The sequence below is a fragment of the Mugil cephalus genome, chromosome 16 (genome assembly GCF_022458985.1).
Source record: "Mugil cephalus isolate CIBA_MC_2020 chromosome 16, CIBA_Mcephalus_1.1, whole genome shotgun sequence".
NCBI classification, from domain to species: domain Eukaryota; kingdom Metazoa; phylum Chordata; class Actinopteri; order Mugiliformes; family Mugilidae; genus Mugil; species Mugil cephalus.
The window spans coordinates 23,181,759-23,204,263 of NC_061785.1; the positions used below are offsets into that span (position 1 = coordinate 23,181,759).

The 22,505-nt window shown below is 41.4% G+C and overlaps 1 protein-coding gene and 1 long non-coding RNA gene across 2 annotated transcripts; one reads left to right on the forward strand and one right to left on the reverse strand.

Moving 5' to 3' along the window:
• The first annotated feature begins 7,207 nt into the window (after nt 1-7,207).
• On the forward strand, nt 7,208-14,354 carry LOC125022847 (ectonucleotide pyrophosphatase/phosphodiesterase family member 7-like). The gene is made up of 5 exons (XM_047609788.1): nt 7,208-7,638; nt 8,048-8,361; nt 9,008-9,153; nt 9,879-10,511; nt 11,810-14,354. The coding sequence occupies exons 1-5, from the start codon at nt 7,208-7,210 to the stop codon at nt 11,819-11,821; spliced, it is 1,536 nt and encodes a 511-aa protein (XP_047465744.1). The 3' UTR covers nt 11,822-14,354.
• Nucleotides 14,355-16,498: 2,144 nt separating this feature from the next.
• LOC125022636 lies at nt 16,499-19,360 on the reverse strand. The gene is made up of 4 exons (XR_007114468.1): nt 18,654-19,360; nt 18,223-18,391; nt 17,413-17,555; nt 16,499-17,276 (listed from the first exon to the last, which is right to left on the reverse strand). It is a non-coding gene; the product is annotated as an uncharacterized LOC125022636 (long non-coding RNA).
• Nucleotides 19,361-22,505: the final 3,145 nt, after the last annotated feature.

Below are 22,505 nucleotides of genomic sequence, written 5' to 3' on the forward strand. Positions count from 1 at the left end.
CTTTACAAAAAAACGGTCTGCAACCTCCAGAGCAAGCCTGAGGGCGACAGTGGCAAGGAAAAACTCCCTTTTAACAGGAAGAAACCTTGAGCAGAACCCAGCTCATATGGAGGGACCCATCTGATGAAGGCCAGTTGGATAGAAACACGGAAGATAGAGAAAAAAGAAGAGCAGGAAAAAAGATAAACAGACTTCTGTCACACATACAGTACATATATCAAGCTGAAGGAAACACGTAGAATCTAATGATGTAACACATAGCTGATGATCTTATGTGACATCATGTGAATCATGGGTAGTTTGGTGAATTGCCCTTCGGGGATAAATAAAGTTTTTTTCTGATTCTGATTCTGAATGGTTCATCTGGTAGGAGTGGACAACTGGAAGAAGACATGAAGACTGGGGCCGATGTAGTTTATGTAGCTCCATGGCACTCCAAGCCATGAAGACTGGGCTGGTTGATGGGGCCACGACAGCAGATGTAGCTAGAACTCCACAGGTCAGGTATCAGAGACCCTCACAAGAAGATGGAGGGGGAGGGAAGTAGAGGGGCGAGAGTCAGACATAGCAGTTAGTAATAGAAAATAAATTATAAGAGATGGAAAATAAATTATAAGATACTAGAGGACAGGAGCCAGAGAAGAGAGAGGAGAGGACATGTCATCAGTGCATCATCCCCTGTAGCCTAGGCCTATACCAGCATAGCTAAAGATTGGTTAAGTCCAGCCCTAATTATAAGCTTTGTCAAAAAGGAAAGTCTTAACCTGGCCTTAAAAGTAGAGGTGTCTGCCTCCCGAACCCAAACTGGGAGCTGGTTCCACAAGAGAGGAGCCTGATAACTGAAGGCTCTACCTCCCATTCTACTTTTAGAAACTCTAGGAACCACAAATAGACCTGCACTTTGAGATCGTAGTGATCTGTTGGGATAATATGATATTATGAGGTCTTTCAAAAATGATGGAGCTAGGCCTTTCAAAGTATTAAAGGACATATCCTGGTCAAATATAACACCAAGGTTTTTCACAGTAGTACTGGAGGCCACGGTAATGCCATCCAATGAAACCAGGTGATTAGATAATGAATCTCTGCCATGTTTAGGGCCAAACACAATGACTTCTGTTTTGTCTGACTTTAAAAGTAGAAAATTACATGTCATCCAAGCCTTTATGAGTTGAACCAGCTGATTAGTTTCATCTGGTTTCATGGATAAATATAGCTGGGTATCATCTGTGTAGCAATGGAAGTTTATGCCATGCCCTGTAATAATATTGCCTAAAGGACGCATGTATAATGTGAATAATACTTGTCCTAGCACAGAACCCCGAGGAACTCCATAGCTTACTTTTGTACATATAGAAGAATTGTTGTTTACGTGAACAAACCAAATGATTCAAACCAGTCTAATGCATTTCCTGTAATCTTGATCACACTTTCAAGTCAAGTAGAATACTGTGATCAATAGTGTCAAATGCAGCACTGAGATCTAGCAGGCCAAGCATAGAGACAAGTCCATTGTCTGAAGCCATGAGGAGATCATTGGTTACTTTAACCAGAGCTGTTTCTGTACTATGATGAGCTCTAAAACTTGACTGAAATTCTTCTAATAAACCATTCTTGTTTAGATGATCAATCAACTGATTGGCAACAACCCTTTCTAAACTTTCTAAATAAAAAGAAGGTTGGAAATTGGCCTATAGTTGGCTAGAATATCTGGTTCAAGAGTGGGTTTTTTAAGTAAAGGTTTAATTACAGCAGTTTTAAAAGACTGAGGCACGTATCCTATTAATAAAGGTGAGTTTATCTGATTTAATACGGAGGTATTAATTAATGGAAAAACCTCCTTGAGCAGTTTAGTCGGGATGGGGCCTAGAGGACAAGTTGATGGTTTAGATGCTGTAATAACTGAAGTGAGCTCTGGAAGATCAATTAGAATGAAAGAATCCAAGTACTGACTAGGTCCTACAGAGGTTTCTAATGCCATTGTACTTACATCTTGGACAGCTGGGGGTGGTGAATTTTATCTCTAATGCCAACAATTTTATAAGTGAAGAAGCTCATGAAGTCATTACTGCTGTCACTTGACATAGAGTAAGATGTCAGTATGACCTTGAAAGTGATATAATAACCATTTATGAGTGGATATGTGGGCCTATGTTTATGTCAGGTGTCATGTAATGTGTATGCAGGTGTTATGAATGTTCATGTGTACTCTCTTCAAATGAAGTGTTACTGAAAGTTGTTTTGTTGGTTTGTGGTTGTTTTCATGAGGTAGTGATTTGTTGGAAATCTATGGAGCGAAGAGGTTAGTTTAGGGAAGAGTTACCTGGGGTCTCCAGTGCTGCTCAGAAGATTATCTGAGCTGGAATTCTGGTCTAGTCCATCACCCACTCGGTAGGACCAGGATGTAGTTGCATGTCTCTGATTATTTACACATATGCATATGGCTGCACTCAAGGTCTGCAGTTTAACCCAGTAGTCATTCTGTTGTTTCAAATCCAGTGTATATAACATTCTTAGATTCTCAAAACACAAAATGTAGAACTCTAGACTGAAAATGAATATACATATTACATTATCTGTCAAATATTAGATTATCAGTCTTGAAAAAAAAAACTCCTGAAAATGTAATAAATTCCCCATAATGTAATAAGGTATTACATTATATATCAGTCAGGATATTTTATTACATTATTGATGAAGACATTATTGGGTTTTATTACATTTTTGATCGAGTTAAGTGCAAATTTTAGTATATTTATTACTACCAACGTTTTATCAAGTGTGTGGAAATACTTGACTAAAATCAGTCCTTGAATACAACAAAAGTACTACGGCATTTCAAACTCATCTGAAAGGCATCCACTAATGCTTGAAGAGGAACGATCCAAATCCTCTCATCCTGTCAACATCAACTTCATCAAATGACTTGTGGCTTCAGAGAGATATTGTATTTTTTTAACCTAACAACACTACTCCACCTTAGAACGCACTGTGGAGTGCTCTTAAATACTATAAAATAAATGCCGATTTACAACGACCAACAACCATAGCATTATGGCCACTGACAGGAGAAGACTAGACCAGGCACCTTCATCCCATAGCATTGACACTCCTTGATGGCAGCAGCCACGCCCAGCACAAGGTGTTGACCTGGCTTCCATATTCACTAGACCCCAAACAGATCAAGTATCTGTGAAATGCACTGGAACAAGCAAAGACCCCCACTAACCACATTCTGTTGCCAGACACCACAGGACACTCCACTCCATGGTCCAAGGTCTCATTATATGATGAGTCACAGCTGATTTGGAGGCACAAGGGAGACCTGCACAGATGGTCATAATGTTAAGTCTGATCAGTGTATATAGACTATACGTACCTGCAGAGCACAGTACTGTGTCAGTCACACCTCAACTGATGGTAATTAAGAGGCCCAAAGGGTACCAAGAGAACATACCAAACACTGTTTCACAACCACCACCACTGACTGGGATTGTTGCAGCCAGAGCAAAAACAGGTTCCTCCTCCATTCTGAACAACTTTGCCCTTTTGAAAACAACAATCACAGTCAGACAATGAAAGTCTGTTTTTCCCTTCTCTAAACAGGTATGATGTACATGTGTTTCTGGCAAGAGAACTGCATTTAATAGGACAGGGTAACTGCAGGAACAGCAGTTATTTAGGATTATTTGCAAACTCTGAATTGCGTGTGCATCCCTATGTTGGTGTGTGCATTCCCTCTGGGTGTTATGACAGGTCTGTCTCCCAGACATGTTCAAATGCAGGGAGAGATCTGCATAAAGATACTAATTTTGCCATGAACACCATTGTCAGGATCTGTTACTACCATAATGCTGACACCACAGAGCACAAAGCATTAACCCCCATACTAACCGCCTATCACTCTTCGGGACAGGGGAAGAAAAGAGAAGTGGGTGGAAGAGTGGATGTTAACATGTAGAAATATTTTAAAAAGGATGGTGAAAAAAGGGAAGATGAAATGACACATAAAAAGTATAAGAGGTAGCAGAAGCTAAGACAGGAATGGAGGAACCAGGAGAGATAAGATAAGAAAACCAAGTTAAGTACTAAGGGAAAATAGAAGAGGAGAGGGGATGTCTGTCATAGTGGTCTGATGTCACACAGCCATCATCTATCACAAACCCAACAAGCAGGGAAGCCCTGCTGTCTCATAGTTCAATCCAGTGCTACTGGCAGAGAGACACAATGATACAGAAAGCCTTTTTCTCAGCAGGAACTCGCAAGTACTTCGAGGGCAGCACGCATCCTTTCACATGTTTCAAGCACCAGAACAGGAAGAGCAGGAATAAAATATTATACAATATACAAAAATATACAAAAATGTATAAAATGAATGTGATTTAGTTGGTGGGGGAAAATAATGCAACAGTACGTCTTTATTAGTTGCTTCATGAAGGCCGAGGCAAACTGTGGGCCGTTCGCGTATACTGGTTTTGGTAGGTTTTTGAAAAAAGCCCTGAAGACAATTTACGCAATTCAACCTGGGGAAAAAATGTATGAGTAATTGTGATAATCTCATCTCATCTCATCTTCTACTACCGCTTATCCTCACTAGGGTCACAGGGGTTGCTGGAGCCTATTCCAGCTGGCATCGGGCAAGAGGCGGGGTACGCCCTGGACAGGTCACCAGCCTATCGCAAGGCTAACGCATAGACAGACAACCATTCACACTTCCACAGGGTCAATTTAGGGTCACCAGTTCACATAACGAGGATGTCTTTGGAGGTGGGAGGAGAAACTGGAGTACCCAGAGAAAACCCACACAGACACAAGGAGAACATGCAAACTCCTCCCCGGACCTTCTCGCTGGGAGGCATCAGGGCTAACCACCAGGCCACTGTGCCGCCCTAACTATGATCATGCTAGGGTTAATTTCTCTCTCTCGCTCTCTTTCTCTGGTGTGCATGTGTATGTGTCTTCTTTACGACTAATCCAAAAGGCGTTGAATAAGGTCAACTGGACTTGTAGAGATTCTTGAAGACGTTTCGCCACTCATCCGAGTAGCTTCTTCAGTTCAAATTCTGAAAGCAAAATAAAGAACTGAAGAAGCTGCTCGGATGAGTGGCGAAACGTCTTCAAGAATCTCTACAAGTCCAGTTGACCTTATTTAACACCTTTTGGATTACCATGACCTGGATGACTGAGAACCTTCACAGACATCTTCTTTACGAGGCTGTTTGAGGGTTAAGGGGAAAGGTTACAATTAGGTTATGGTTAGGATTAGGCCCTTAGTTGAGAATTAGGGCTATTGAATGCATCATGTGAATAAATGTCCTCACAAAAATAGCCATACACACACGTGTGTGTGGTAGTAGTAGTAGTAGTGGTAGTGGTAGTAGGTACTCCTTGACAATCAAAACATAAAACAAAAACAAAAGTACACACACACACATGCATTTTCTTCACTAATGCACTTAAATGTCTAATTGTGTTGCATATAAGCAAAGTGGTTTTCAATACACTTTTTCTGACCACTTGCATGAGTAATCCATGCTTGAGCTTTGAAGATCACGCAAAAACACATTAATAGAAAACTGTGTTCTGAGACAAACCTAATTATACCATACGAATTCTGAAAGCAAAATAAAGATGAAACTTGGTTTTTTGTGAGAAATGTGAGAATGTATATGCAGTATGTTTGTGTCAGTGTATGTGCTGTGTTACCTAGCTGTGTGTGTGCGTTAGAGTGAATGTAAATGAGTTTTCTCAGAGCTGTAGGGGAATGGGCTGCGGTTGGCTAGCCTGACTTGCAGACCGCTCTGTGGAAAAGAACGACTTTTTAAATTACCCATACATCACTGTCACTGCAGCACAGACAATGGCGACAGTGCTGCCATCACACACACTCAAACGTATATGTTTGTAGAGACACACAACTTCGCTTTTTGTCAACAAACTAAATGTGTTTATAGTCATGCAAACGCCCAGCTTTGCTATTCGATATTCTTGTATATCTGTGTAGAAAAGCAAAAAATTGAGCAATGGAGACTCTTATACTGAAGCAACCACTTTGAAAACATATTACTGCCAAATGTATGAGCTGGATAGTCATAAACATATGCTTATTAAAGCTATAAGAGAGTAGTTGCAGAACAGTTGGCAGTATTCAAGTCTTTCTCAACACACTTACTTTCCTTTCTGCTTGCCATACTCTTCCTCCTCCCCCTCCTCATCTAAGGAGCTGGATCCTAATTGCAGGTAATTAAAGTGCTCATGGCTTACAAAGCAGCAGAAGTGCAAGCAAAACACGTATCTGTAGTAAAACTGAGACATTGCAACACTAAAAGCTATCAAGATCTCTGCTGTTCATCTTTTTACTCAGTTTGTAATTAGAATGTTTTGAGATGGTAAAGGTTTGCCAAACACCCACTGTAAACACGCAAATACATGCCACATGAACTATATCTGATATCTGCAACATATGCTTGACTGTTACAACTAACGTGCAGCAGGGGGAGACAGAGGAGAGGGGAAATGACAGAGGAGGAAAGATAGTAAACATCTGAACAAGTGAATTCAGAAGAAGAGGATGGGACTTTTTTAATGTTTAATGGCTGAAAGTTCCAAAGAGAAGGAGAATTAAGGAGTTTGCTGGCCTGGTGATGAGGATCTAGTATGGCAATACTGGCCCGAAGGCAACCATGGAATGTGTCATACTGCTGGAGGCGATTTTGAATTAATACACTGAAAAGATACAGTCTCTAAAGCAGGTGAACTGGACTGAGCAGTTTGATAGCGAGACACAGATTAGGCAAGTTCCACCAGACAGTATCTTTGAGTAGGACTTGGAGTCATTAGGGGACAAATGAAAAGCGATGCTGCACAAAATAAGAATCTGAATAAAAGGTAGTGTGAACTCGATGACATGGAGACTGTGCAGCAAACCCTGGGAGATGACATGCGTGACAGGAGCCATAGATCACTTACAGTTGATGGGTATGATGATGATGAAATTATGTAGTGAACCAGGTAAAAGCTGTATATTTTATTTTGCATGTCAACATGTCATCACTTTTCATCTCAACTTTATTAATTTAGTTTTTGTTTTTTGACACTCTTTTATTTAAACCGGAAATAATGAAACTGCATACAGAACAGAGGTTGAACAGCTGGCAGCATGATGCAGTAACAACAACCTGGCTCTCAACACAACAAAAACAAGGAAATGATCATTGACTTCCACAAGACCAGACAGCTCAGCCACTCACCACTCCTCATCGTGACTGAGGAGGTGGAGACGGTCTTGTGTTTCAAGTTCCTGGGCGTGACCATGACAGAGGACTTGTCATGGGGGAAGAACATCGCCTCTGCCATAGCGATGGCCCAGCAACGCCTCTTCTATCTCCGGAAGCTTAAGCAGGTAAATCGTCCCCAGAGACTGCTGACCAACTTTTACCACCGTGCAGTGGAGAGTGTGCTCACATATGGACTACTGGTTCAACAGCTGCACCAAGGTGGACAAGGAAAGCCTCCACAGGGTGGTCAAAGCTGCTATGAGGATCACTGGGATCAGCCTCCCAGAGATCAACAAAGTGACAGGTTTTCTGCAGGCATGCACTGTAAGGACAGGCAAACCATGGGCCCCTTCAAAAAAATGTAAAACAAACAAACAAACAAACAAACAAAAAAATAAATGAGGAAGGATGCCCCTAAATGGCTACTTTTTGGCATATGTTCCAAGGACAACCACACCTTAATTTTATGCAACTTACATTCCATCAATAACAACCCCACCTAGAGTCACTGGCTGTCTGTCAGCTGCTTTTGGGGGAAATTCCAGATCCTAATAAATATTAAAATTAAATATTTACATAATCTACAATACCAAAATCCCTTTGCAGATTAATTTAGAATTTATAAATATATTGTTGCAATGTTGGGTCAACAAGTAACGTAGTTACAGCCATGAAAATAAATTATGTAATTTTTTATGACTTGATTAGCTGCTGCATCTTCTTATCTGTCTTTACTTGGGATATAAAACACATTGTGCTCGGGGCACAAGAAGTAGAAGAGGGAGAAGAAGAAGTCAAGAAGTCAATGCTGGTGTCAATTCTGTAATTTTCCTGCTCTTCCTTCCCGTGCTCTGCCTCATTGGCAACGCTCCCTCCACTGCTGCAGCACCATGGGATACTACAGGGCCTGGATCCACCAGGAATAAGCTGCTGCTCATCTCCTTTGACGGATTCCGCTGGGACTATGACCAAGATGTGGACACTCCTAACCTGGATAAGATGGCCCAGGATGGCGTGAAGGCGAAATATGTCACACCACCTTTCCTCACCTTCACCAGCCCGACACACTTCACCGTGCTCACAGGTATTCTGGAAAAAACAAAAAAAAAACAAAAACAGTAAACACTGACATAGTTTAATTTAAATGTACTTATGAGGCTCATCAATGTAATGGAAACAACCAGAACAAAAAGTTTAAAATGTTTTTGAAAAGTAGGTTTCTTCATAAACGTGCAGAAATTCACCCTCATGTCCTAACCATGAATTCCAAAGTCCCAATTAGCCTTGGGGACCACATACCACCATCAGATAGCCTACTACCTACCACCATTGCTTCTGTCTAGTGATTGACCAGTGGATACCTTTGACTAGGTTGCTAGTGGTTACACGTTCTGTAGCTACTTACTTTAAGTTTTGTTTTAGAGGACTTTTTTTTTTTTATCCTTGCAAACCTGCACACAATTCATTAGCTACAGTTGACTGGCTGGGTGCCACTGTTTTGGTGTGGATTTGATTGTTTTATTATCTTTTCATTCCACTGATTTTCACACACACAACTTTTTTTTTGTCTCCTCCTTCTTCCTCTGTGAATTTGTTTACCAATTATTAACATTACTAATCCAAAATCATTGAGTTTCAGGTTCTTTCCCTTTACCCTACCAGAGTTGAGATAATGAGAAGTCCAACTGCTTTTTAAAGCATCTTTCATATATAATTTCTCTTTTTATCAGGACGCCGCATTGAGAATTACGGAGAAATCCGTAATATTTTTTTTAAGACGAGCACTACGGAGAAGAAGCCAAACTACGTGACTCAGTTCGTGGAAACTTATCCAGACAATGGCAGCTTGCCCATCTGGATAACAGCACAACGACAGGTACTTTAGGTTGTGTAATATCATGTAGTTTTAATTGAGCTACAGGGCAGCGCCCTAGGCCCTATTGTTAAACTGCGTGTCTCTTCTTCTTATTTATCTTTCATCTTCCTCATTTTTTTTTTGTCCCTTAACTCAAGTGAGTTATATATCAAAACGTGCGGTTCGATCGGGATCGGTGCACTATTACTTTTCTTTACGAAATACGAATGTTTTGAGACGCAAGTCGTGAAAAACTGCAACAAATTTCCCATTGAAAATGAATGGTACGGCCGGAAAAAAAACACGCAAAAAAGACAGTTTTTCAAAGATCTAATGCTCAGGCATACTTTCACCTAGAGACTTCATTTAACTTCAACAACTTGTCTGTTCGCGGCAAAGTACCTGTCTGTGTATGTGTATGACATACATACATACACATGCACACACAAACACACAGTCAACTTTATGCTATTACAGTTACAGATACACACAGGAAGAGTAGTAGGCTGCACACACATGCGAACGTAAGCGCGCATTACTCACACACAGGCTAACTGTGCTAACCGTAAGCTAACTGTGCTGAATGTGGGCAAAGTGTGCTAACTCTCATGTTGACAGAGACGATACCCCCGGCAGCAGCCCCCCGTAGCCCTTTCAAAAATTTCCAGAGGTAATTTTCTAGTATGCTTTTGTTGTTGTTGTTTTATGCATCTTTTCCTTTTTGTGTCATTTACACCATCTTCCAGGGTCTCAAAGCAGGCTCTCTACATTTCCCTGGCACAGCGGCCACCTACAACGGAGAATTTGTCAAGGTGAGGCAAGTGGAGCTTCATTTTTATGATTATTCCAATGAGACAGATTGTAAGCTGAATATTGACAAGGTGATGGGAGAGTGGTTTCACCAACAAAACCTGGACTTTGTCTCCCTATACTTTGGAGAACCACATGGCATTGGCCACAAATATGGACCAGATTCTTCAGAACGCCGGGCGATGGTTCGACAAGTGGATCGTACTGTTGGCTACATCCGTGACAAGACCAAAGACCATGGCCTCACTGACAGGCTCAACATTATTATAACTGCTGACCATGGGATGACTAGAGTTCTGCGAGGTGGAGAAGTAAATGAGATCATCCTTTCTAAGATCTCTGGCTTCAGCTTCACGGATATCAAGTTGCACCTGGGGGATTATGGTCCTGCTATGATGCTACTTCCTAAAAATGGGATGCTGGAAAAGGTCTACCAGGCTCTGGATGGAAGCCACCCTCACCTTCATGTACTTAAAAAGGAAGAGATGCCAACACGGCTTCAATACAGTAAACATCCTCGACTCCTTCCTATTATTCTTCTTGCTGATCCTGGATACGTAATCAGTTGGGTGAGTTAATGCACATGTCACTCGTTAAATTTGTGAAATAGTAAAGGCCCGGCTTTACAGACTTAAGAGCTATTCATGTAACTTCTCACTTTCAGCAAACGTTATCGAATATTTTCTTTTTCTGCAAAAATCCTGGACTGAAATCCTCTCAAAAATAATGATACAGTACTAATCAACTCAAAGCTCATCTCAAGTAAATTGTGTCAGAGAATAATAGATTTCTTTGTTTTATCTCTCTGTGTAGTCACACAAAGGAAAGTATAGATTTGATAACCAAGTGATGGACATGAAGCCTTTCTTCAGGGCAGTTGGACCTGATTCTGACAAACCTGGAGGTTGGCCCCTTTGAGACTGTCAACGTATACCCACTAATGTGCCATTTACTAGGCATACACCCAGAAGTCAATGATGGACACTTGGACAATACTCAACACATGTTGGTCCCCCAGAAAAACACCAAGGGAAACAACAGTAAGAAATCTTGTGCTGTAACATTCTGGGTGGCTGTTGTTTGCTGGTTTATTTGGCTTTTTACAGCTCACCTTTTAGGAACGATCAATAGCTTAGTTTCATATGCTGTATGGAAAAGCCTTCATTACCTCGCTTTAATAATGCCAAGCCTTCAGTGCATGTGTTTCCACTGCATCCTCACAGCAGGAGGTAGAAGGGTCAAGCTGCCCTGGAGCCTGACTGTGGACATCCTCTAATAGGACCCTTTCAGACCCATTTAAATGGCCAGCTTAAAGTACCTGTGTAATAAAATGGGTTTCAACATGTGTCCCCTGCCAGTACTCACGATCCAATCACAGTCTGTATACAAATAAATACTGACAACATTTAGGTGCATATAATATTATACACAGCAGCTGTCGCTAATGAGAGAGCTTTTTCTCTCATTTTTTTTTCAGAACCATGAACATCTGTTTGCTGTGTGTGTGCCATTACTGGGGAAATATAAAGCAACTCACTGGGTGGTTAAACAAGTATTCAAGAATTCTAAAGGAAACATTACAAGTTCATTAAGCATCAAATGTCATACCTTCACTTGCCAGGAGCTGTCCTCTGAAGAGGAAATCAAGCCAGTGTTAATTCTTTCTTCTTTCCATGTCTATTATTTATTTTATTTCCTGGCCTCCTTTCCACTCCTGGGTTACATCAAATAGGTCGCTTGGTTACTTTCAGTAATGTAGATTATTGAAAGACAGAGCATGAGGACCTGTGTACACTGCTTATTTTATCATTCACACATGCCAGTTTTCTCTATATGGTTAACTCCAATATTTTCTGTTTCCCTGCAGATGCAGATGTGAATATCTGAAGCAATCGTTGGATTATCAGCAGTGGCTGGCTTTCTGGTCCTGGTTTTAATTGTCTCCAGTGCTGTTAATTTGTATAAAAGGAGCAGAGCCCCAAAAGGGTAAAATGTTGTAATTTATAGATCTTATGCTTAAAACTGTATATTCTGTGTGCCATTACACTGGTGCTATTAAACTACATGTATTACACTGCCACTCTAGAGAATCTCATATTGCTTTGTCATCAATCCAGGCTACAATGCTAACAATGTTGACCAGTTATTCACCCATTCTGTAATCCCTCTTATACTATATCTATGATTTCTCCTTCCTCGGTCACTATATGAACCATGCTGACAATCAGTGCGTTTACATGCATGTGAAAAAAAAAGAATTATTGCCTTAATTGGACTATAACAGGAGAACTTGGGTGCATGTAAACACGTTACTCCGATTTTTCTCATTAGAGTTCTCATTATCCGATTGAGACACCCAGATAATGCGATTGGAATTTGGTTGTCTCCGGCATGTATACAGTGAATCGAAGTTTTCAATCGGATAATGTGTGTGACCCCGGAACAAAAACATCTAAGAAAGCCGGTTGCAGTACAAGAAGAGCCATCTGAGGGATAGCGCATATCTTACCTGCACCAGAAGTAACACACACATTACGTACGGATTAAAAAATGTACTATTGTCCATCTGATTGTTGTTTGAGATGCCAGTCTGCCGCATGAACGACTCTTGTTTATTATATGACCTAATAGGTCAACTGTAAAACGGGCCGTATTAATATGGCATTATCCCACTGAAAAGACACGTATCGCCACCTAGTGTGGAGGAGGAGAACAGTTATTTGATTTTCTTGTGCTGCATGTAAACTGGGACAAGGACTGTAGTCAGAAAGTCGGATTTCGAGCATAGCTCAATTAAGCTCTGAATGTAAACGCACTGATTGAAGACAAGAAGAATATTGATGTCTGTGAACACTACCCAGTCTTCTAGTACAAGTCATTCTGTTCTGTTTACATATGGACTACTACACACTCAGCCACGCCTATCCGATCCATCCACTCCTTGCCTCAGTGTTTCATCTCCCTGAGCGTTTCAGGATCGATTTTAAGATTCTTTTAGCAGTTTTTATTTCCTACACATAACAGCCAGTGTCATACTGTGTGTATGTTAAGTATGCCTTCTGGGGAAGCCTTAGTTAAGAAAATGAAACTGTTCAGTATCAGATATGAAAATTACATGTGAAACATGTGTTTGCTTGTCGCTGTATATATTTGATGGTGGTCAAGGTAAAATTGATGTTCACTAGCATGACTTTTTGTTTTGGTGGATGGACTTATTGATTATGTAATGATCAAATATGTTAATGTTGTGATATTTCTTTCTCTTATCTATTAGTAATTAGTGCTTTTGACGCACATACTGTGTATGTGGCAGTGGCCCTGTGGTTAGCACTGATGCTTCCCAGCAAGAAAGCCCGGGTCCTTTCTGGGCGGATGTCTGCGTGGGTTTTCTCCGGGTACTCCGGTTTCCTCCCATCTCCAAAGACTAGGTTAATTAGTGACTCTAAATTGACCCTACCTGTTGGTGTGAGTACGAATGGTTGTTTGTCTCTGTGTTACATTAGATTAGATTAGATTAGATTAGAGTATTTATTCTCATTGCACGGTAGCATATAACAATATACATTGCACAACAAAATTTAGGTACAGCTCTCCCGTCAGTGCAAAAGATATATTCAATAAATAAGTAAACCAGACAAGGCATGTACAACAAACTAACTAAAAGGACACTATATACAAATTAGAATGTAGCCCTGCGATATACTGGAGACGTGTCCAGGGTGTGCCCTGCCTCTCGCCTGATGACCGCTGAGATAGACTCCAGGAACCCCTGCAAACCTAGTGAGGATAAGTGGTAGTAGATATTGAGACACACGTACTGGCCTGTTTAAGCCTCCTCTATCGATATTGTGGCTCTACTCCCTCTACTTGTACAGTGGTATGGTTTGAAAATATCGAAAATATAGGCTGTGCCCTCTCATCAACAATATGTATAAAAATCTATCTCAGCAGATCATTGTTTAGACATAAATTGATGCATACACTTACTCAATGCTACTCTGCGTACATACATAAATGCCACATTTAAATCACACATTGAATGATTTACAGAGGTACACTTCAACGAAATCACTTTAATCACTCTGGGTATTGGGAAGGTCATAACAAGCAAGATTATTTACATTAGTGCATGATGCTATTTTAACATATACATACACACAACTGTATGTTCCAGAACTTTACAGAACAAAGCAACACAATGTTAGCAAATGAAAGTTACCAAATGAAAGTTGAGAGTTGAGAGATTTGAAATAGCAGTTTAAACAGTTTGTAATGTCTGCAATTACAAATAAAGTATACTTATATACGCAAATCACACACTGTATATGTTGAAACAACACAAAAATGTTTTGTACTTTGAATATGATCTTGATTTGAAATACGCAAGACAACAATAAATAGTCTCCAGCTGCCTCTGTGTTCCTATCGCGAGTTCATGTGTTGCTACATATGAGTGCTTGGGATGAAAATGTTCTGGAGCTCACTTGTCAATCAGAAATAAGTTGACAATTAAGTTGTCAATACTAGGCAACATCTCCTGGATTTGGCCAGCATATGTTTCAAGAAGGTTGGACATCAGCTTTGATTACAGATTTCAAAAAGACATAATATGATCAAACCCTTGTTCATCCAGGGAAATCACTGCAATTGTGGGGTGTGTTGAGGAGGAATTTTAGCCCTGCTTTCCTCTCCTCTCCGGGTCCGTTGATGTGAGGAATAAAGAGACGAGAGAATGACGTCCAGTACGAGTATTTATTCACAGTCTGCAGAGTGTGGAGACCACAGTACATACAAAGATATGAGTCTGGATCTGAGTTGCCTTCGCGGGAGCAGTTCTTTTCTATTCCTACAGTCTAGGGTGTTTGTCTACTTCCTGATTGGCTCCTCTACTTCTCCTCTTTGACACACTTTCTCTGTTAGATTGTGGTCCGGCGCGTCCTGCTCCCCCCGCGAGACATCTTCAGAGAATACATTGTGACCTTTAAGTACAGGTTGTTCTCAATACAATCATATCATTCGGCCTTCAGTGTTTTCCACTTCTGCACGCAGTACATGTTCAGTGTATTCTGTTCCAGTGATTATGTCCCATATATTGCATATTAAATCACTTCTAGTAATTAAACCTGATTATTAAAGCACTCATAAGCACGCATACATTTTACTGTTCCCACAGGTGTACCAGGGATGGACAAGAGCAGGAGTACCAGAATCTGGTGAACAACTTTGTCTTATGGAGAGAAGCAAACCACATTCTGATCAATACAGCTAAAACCAAGGAGATGATAGTGGATTTCCAAAGATCCAGGCCCCACCTGCAGCATAAAATAGGGAGTGTGTAGAGGTGGTTCAGACCTATAAGGGTCTATATCTCGGTCACATAGACCAGGGGTTGGCAACCCGCGGCTCCGGAGCTGCATGCGGCTCTCTGTGGCGAGTGGTGCGGAGCAAGGACGCTGATCAAAGTCGTTTACTTTTTCACTCTAACTGCGTCGGCAACTATTCACTCAATAGTGGACGAGCGAGAGCTGCACAACAACTGAATGACATTAAATGCCACATTACACTCATGGTTGTAACATCATTCTAAATTTGAATTTATGGTGATATTGTAACATAAAAATAAAAGTAAAATAAAATGTGTTTAATTTTTTGTCGCTCAAAATACGTCACAACTGCCGATGTGCGACACCTGCCGGCAGGTCCAGCTATTTATTGAACTTTTCGACAGGAGGTAAGCCAACCATAGATAAATCCCTGTTATGTATGCATAAATAAAATTTTATTTTCTCTGTAGCAGTTCTTCCATTTCATAAATGCAACACACTATAGTTTTTTATAAATAGGCCTAGCATAGAGGTAAAATTATATATGCAGTGTTATCTTCATTTTAGATGTCAAAGGGTTTTTGTGGCTCCTAGTGTTTTCTTTTCTTTGGGAAATGGGTCCAAGTGGCTCTTTGAGTGTTGAAGGTTGCCAACCCCTGACATAGACTAATAACATAACATAGACTGCACAAATACAAAATAATAATAGAAAAAAGGTTCGAGTCATCTCTATTTCCTCAAGAAGATAAGGTCATTTAATATCTGCCAATAGCGGCTGGACATGTTCTATCAGACTACTGTTGTCAGTGCCCTCTTCTATGCTATGGTGAGCTGGAAAGGCAGCACTAAGAAGAAGAGAACTTCACAGCTGGACAAAATGATACAGAAGGTAGACTCTGGGGTAGGGACAGAGCTGGAGAAATAGGTAATTTTGGTTGGCTGGACAGTCCTGGCAAGGTTCACAACTGTTCCATATTTTTGCCATTTGTGGATAATGGTTCTCACTGTGACGGTGGTGTCATCTGCAAACTTCAGGAGTTTCACAGAAGGGTCCCGAGAGGTGCAGTCATTAGTGTAGAGGGAGAAGAGTAGTGGGGAGAGAACACATCCCTGGGGAGCGCCAGTGCTGAGAGTCCGGGTGCTGGATGTGAAACTTCCCAGTCTTACCTGCTGCCTCGCGGGGGAAAGCTGGGGAACAATAGTCTGGATAGGCGGGGGAAGAAGAAGGAAGAGGGGGAAGAAGGGGGAAGAAGGAAAAAGAAGGAAAAAGAAGGAAAAGAGAGGAAATTTTGAAAAGATGGAAGGAGCCTGTAGTTATTAGTGTCTCTACTGTCCATCACAAGTAAAATCACACATATTCTGGTCTATTAATTTGAGAAATTTAACCAAATATGACACTTAACTGCAGAAAAGCATAGGAGGCTCTTGACCCAAAGGTCGCTGGTTCGATTCCACCGTTGGAACATGAGGCCTTTAACACAGACTACTACCAAGTGTTATCACATGTATCTAAATGTACTTTTATAGTCATTTTAATATTTCTGAATGAAGTACTGCAACAATTTTATCGTTTTCTATGAGTGAGTTTGCATTTTTGCAGTAAAAAATGAAGACAGTCACTGAAATGTAACAAATTTATTACAAATTTCACACACACACTCACAAACACGTGTGTTAAAGTTAAAAAACAAAATAGAACAGCAGCAAATTAAGACTTTTTTCTTTTAAAACTATTTACATTATATACATATTGACAAAGAATGTCACACCATGTTTTTTCCATGAGAAAAGTCGTGGTGGAAGAAGCGCTCAGGAGTGAGGACCTGATGGTATATGAGGGAGGACTCTGGTGGATCATACCACAGTTTCAGGTCTTTGAAAAGACGCTGGTCTTTCCACAGGGCTGCTGAAATGTCTTTAGCAGCTTTGTGGGCAGCCAGGCAGCATCTGAAACAGGTACGATCCCCACATTTTTAGGCAATGGCAAGGTGAGAGGAGCAGAGGGGGTTCCTGGGGAGACACAGGAGGAGGTGGCAGATAACACTTAATAAAAAGAAAAGAAAATGCTTAAAATAATAAGTTTAATACATCGATATGATAACAATCTACTCAAGAGCAGCTCTTGTGTAGTAGAATATGTTCTTACAGCTGTAGCAGTGGAGGCAGAATGGAAGAAGCTTGATACAGGAACAGGAGAAGGAGGAAGAGAGACAGGAGAAACAGTGTGCGTCCAGCTGGTGACACTTTTCTTTTTGTGGGGCTTGTGATGGGGCTGGATACATCAGAGGTCTGAGGGAATGAAGGCACAGTTCACAATATAAGATAACCGTAGATGGTAATGAATGAGTGAATCCATCATTATTGGCACAGCAGTCAATAAAACCAAATCAATTAAACATGGAATGAATGCATGAAAGCCCCACTATAGTTACTGCTACATGAGAACAATAACAGTGTACCAGTGTATTTATTAAATCAAAGTCTATCTATGTATCATTCTCTTTACTTTACATGAGTGAATGCTTCCCAGCCAAACTTAAGTTTGGCTTTAACATGGCACCATGAGAGCCACTAAACTGTGGCTTTGTAAACTGACAAAAAGAAAAAAATGACCTTAACTGGGACATTTTTTATAGTTGAGTATATTAATAATCTTCTCTCATCTCATCTTCTGTATCACTTAATCCTGCACTAGGGTCGTGGGGGTTACGGGAGTCTATCCCAGCTGGCATCAGGTGAGAGGCGGGGTACAACCTGGACAGGTCGCTAGTCTATCACAGGGCTAACGCAGAGACACACAACCATTCACACTCACACTCACACCGAGGGTCAATTTAGAGTCACCAATCAGCCTAACGAGAATGTCTTTAGAGGTGGGAGGAAACTGGAGTTATATTAATAATAATTCTAATAATAATAATGTAAATATCAGCACAAGTAAATCCTCATTACTTACTGATGCCAAGGTTCACCACCAGCTAAGGAGACATCCTTTGGTGGTGGTGGTGGTGGTGAACCTGCAGGTAGAGTCCTGGCTGTAGCGTCTCACCAGGTGAAGGCCATGGCTGCTGTGCCACTGTACATGAGGTTCCTGGATGCACTGAGACAGGGAACGAACTGGAAGGCTACGGGTTCACAGACAAGATAAAAAAAAATTGTAATACAACAGAATTGAACACCAGCACGTCATAAGAGACTTTAGATACCTTCTTTACATGAAAAACACATTTACAGCTCTGTGCACCTCCAAACAGTGACATCTGTCCCCTCATCTACATTGGGCATTTCTCAATCTCTATGTTTGACAGCGAATAAGAAGGTGTTCCCTTTAAATACGTCATAGCTTTACATTTGATATGATACACATATCACTCTGTCCAGGTTTACCTTCAGACATAGATCATGCCACTTCTTCTGACGAGGTGCTGGTCTGTTTCCTGCCTCAGAGCCAAACACCTGATCTCCTCTCCTCCTCTCCCACGGCCCTATGTTTTTTTTGTTTGGACCCATCTGTTATTAACAGGAAAATGATATTTATACCAATACAGCTAATATTTGCTCATAACACAAATATGACCAATGTGCACACTTTTGTAACTTACTAATACACAGATATTTGTGCACACCGTAGGTTCTTACTTGCATACAATCACACAAACGAACAGCTAATTATAAACTGCAGTAGCCTACATATTATATATTTATGACAACAGAAGTGAATACTAGCTTGTTATCTACTAGTAGCCTACCAGTAGCAGCGGTGCATGTTGAAGACAGTGGTTACAACAGAAGTGAATGTTACCAGCAGACAGATTTACTGCCTAACGTTACTGTAGCTTATTAGTAACTGGTAACAGTGCATATTCAAGACTTTTGTGACAACAGAAGTGAAAACTATACAGATTTCATTCATAATGTTATGCTAAAAGTACATAAGAACATACTCTCATACTCTGACGTCATACTGGCATACTGATAAGCAGTACGTTACAGTGATAGAGCGTTACTGTACGTTACCGGGAGTTACAGTAACGTACGTTGCTGTCGAAGCACAACGGTCACGTTTGAACTACACATGCGATGCGACGTCACAGTCGATTCTTTTAATAGTTATTTCTCTCTTTAATATATCATTAATATCTGCCTAGCTACCCGCTAGTTTATTTAATACAACATTAGAAAGGAGCGTGTTTACGTTTTGCGATGAATGAAAAGTTAACACCGAGCAAGCTAGACAGCTGACGGAATACAATGATATTAGCCACATATTTACCTTTTGTAGTTACAGACGGCTGAAGGTTGTACGTCTTTCCAATCATTCGAGGCGGTAAATTTGAAATGACAGTAGAGGTCTTCTGCGGCTGCGTGAAGGCCGGACGGTTGAATTTTGGAGATGCGCCGTCGTGATTGGCCGTCGGAAAGATGGAAATGTCGGACCGCGATTGGTCCGGCTCGCAATTTTGGACAATGGCCACGGGGATTGGCCGAGAGCAAAGATGGAGACGGCGGGCGGCGATTGGTCCGCCCCGGCAATTTTGGACAATGGCTACAGCGATTGGCCGACGCAAAGATGGAGAAAGATGGAGACGGAGCGACGTGATTGGAGGGGAAGATACAGACTGTCGCTCCCCCGCTACCGCTCAGGAAGCTGGTGATCTACTGACAGGTGGAGGGGAGCACAGTAAGCTGGAACAGCTTGTGGTGGAGAAGCTCAGGGATGATGGTGTTGAACGCAGAGCTGAAGTCCACAAACAGAACCCGTGCATAGGTCCCTGCAGAGTCCAGGTGGTGCAGGATGTAGTGCAGAGCCATGTTGACTGCATCAACAGAGTGATGCGGAAAAACTAGTTCATGCATTTGTGTCTTCCAGGGTGGATTATTGTAACTCACTACTGTCTGGCTGTCCAAATAGCTCTTTAAAAAGCCTCCAATTGATTCAAAACGCTGCAGCAAGAGCACTGACAGGAATTAGCAAGAGAGATCATATTACTCCAGTTTTAGCTTCTCTTCATTGGCTCCCTTTAAAATCTAGAATTTAATTTAAGATCCTCCTCCTTACATACAAGGCCTTGAAAGGGCCCATCATATCTGAAAGACCTCATAGTACCATATTGTCCCAACAGATCACTACAATTTCTAAGTGCAGGTCTACTTGTTGTTCCTAGAGTTAGAGTTCCTAAAAGTAGAATGGGAGGTAGAGCCTTCAGCTATCAGGCTCCTCTCATATGGAACCACCTCCCATTTGGGGTTTGGGAGGCAGACACTGCAGCTTAAGACTTTCCTTTTTGACAAAGCTTATACTTAGAGCTGGACTTAACCATCCCTTAGTTATGATGCTATAGCCTTAGGCTGCAGGGGGACAATGCAGTCCTCTCCTCTCTCTTCTCTGGCTCCTGTCCTCTAATGTCTTATAATTTATTTTTCATCTCTTATCATTTATTTTCTATTACTAACTGCTGTGTCACCCTCTCTCCCCTCCCCTTCCCTCCCCTCCATCTTCTTGTGAGGGTCTCTGCTTTGGAGTGCTGAATATCTGACCTGTGGAGTTCTAAGCTACATCTGCTGTTGTGGTCTCATCAACCTGCCCAGTTTTCATGGCCTTCTCCAGTTGTCCACTCCCACCAGATGAACAATTCACCAACCTGCCCACGATTCCTGTTGTGCTCACAGACCGTCACATAAGATCATCAGCTGTGTGTTGTATTATTAGATTCTACGTGTTTCCTTCAGCTTGATGTATATCTATGACAGAAGTTCGTTCATCTGTTTCTCCTGTTCTTCCTTTCTCTCTATCTTCTCTGTTTCTACCTGGCTGGCCTTGGTAGATGGGTCCCTCCATATGAGCTGGGTTCTGCTCAAGGTTTCTTCCCATTAAAAGGGAGCGTCTTGAGACAATTTGTATTGTTATTGGCACTATATAAATAAAACTGAATTGAACTGAATAGTGGTCAGCTGACATACTGTCATACTGACAGTCAGCATCAAAATGACAAAACCTGATGACAACTGACATGGTTATTTTTCAAACCTTTTGGGGTTTGTTCAGGGTTTGTATGTTGTTTCTATAATAGTAAAAAAGTTCTGTGGTGAAAGTAACCACTACAAAAGGTCTGATATCCATTTAAATCCCGCCTTCGGCAGATGGGTTCCTCCATATGAGCTGGGTTGAGCGTCTTGAGACAATTTGTATTGTTATTGGCGCTATTTAAATAAAAATGAACTGAATTGAATCATCCACGGATCTGTTTGCTCTGTAGGCAAACTGCTGGGGGCCTAGCAGGGGGTCACTGATGTCCCTCTGGTGGGCCAATTCCAGTCGTTCAAAGGATTTCATGACCACAGACGTCAGGGCGACTGGTCTGTAGTCATTTAATCCTGTGATAGGGGACTTCTTGGGGACGGGGATGATGGTGGAGCTTTTGAGGCAGGAGGGATACTACACAACTCAGATCTAGGTGAAGACAGGAGCCAGCTGGTCAGTGCAGACTTTCAGGCAGGACGGAAACACTCCATCAGGTCCTGGAGCCTTCCTGATCCTCTGTCTTTGAAAGAGCTGACGCACATCTTGTTCGTAGATCCTCAGTGCAAGGAGGGGGTCAGATGGGGGAGAGGTTTGGGGTGCAGGTATACCTTTTGTGATGGAGATGGAGAGGGAAATGGAAGGTGTGAAAGTACTTTCAAACCTGGAATAAAAGACATTGAGATCCTCTGCCTCCTGTAATTGGTGATGGTCTGCAGGCCTTTCCAAACTGCTGTAGAGTTGTTGGCAGAAAAGCGGTTTGACAACTTTTCATTGTAGTTCCTCTTTGCTGCCTTGATCTCCTTTCTCAGCCTGCTTGTACAGGTCCCGATCTCCACGCCTGTAGGCCTCTCCCTTGTCCTGGCGTAGCTGTCTCAAGTAAAAAAGCAACAAGTACCAGAGAGCATAGCACTTAGGCGACCCTCCACGGTGCCATCTTGTCAGTTAATTTCTTTCTTATTTGTTCCTAAATTTCTTTGGATCTTGACATGATATCTAGCTTTTGACAGTCTTTTGATCTACTTCACTTCATCAGCAGGTCCTATTGAAATGATGTCTTGAATGATAGGCGTGACAGTAATCAGGCCTGAGGGCAAGTTATGTTTTAACAGGGCGGACAAACACTTCTTCGCACTGAGCCATGTAAGTTTGGATTTTGGTTTCCCTCAGTTATGAAAACCTTCATTTAAAAACTTTAACATTTAACATTTTTTATTTAC

What these genes read in the sequence shown, in the direction of transcription:
- LOC125022847 (XM_047609788.1), top strand. Translation starts at nt 7,208, where the DNA reads ATGATCATTGACTTCCACAAGACCAGACAGCTCAGCCACTCACCACTC. An exon ending in ATGGGCCCCTTCAAAAAAAT is followed by an intron (nt 7,639 to 8,047) that starts GTAAAACAAACA and finishes TCGGGGCACAAG; the next exon opens with AAGTAGAAGAGGGAGAAGAA. An exon ending in GGATAACAGCACAACGACAG is followed by an intron (nt 9,154 to 9,878) that starts GTACTTTAGGTT and finishes ACCATCTTCCAG; the next exon opens with GGTCTCAAAGCAGGCTCTCT.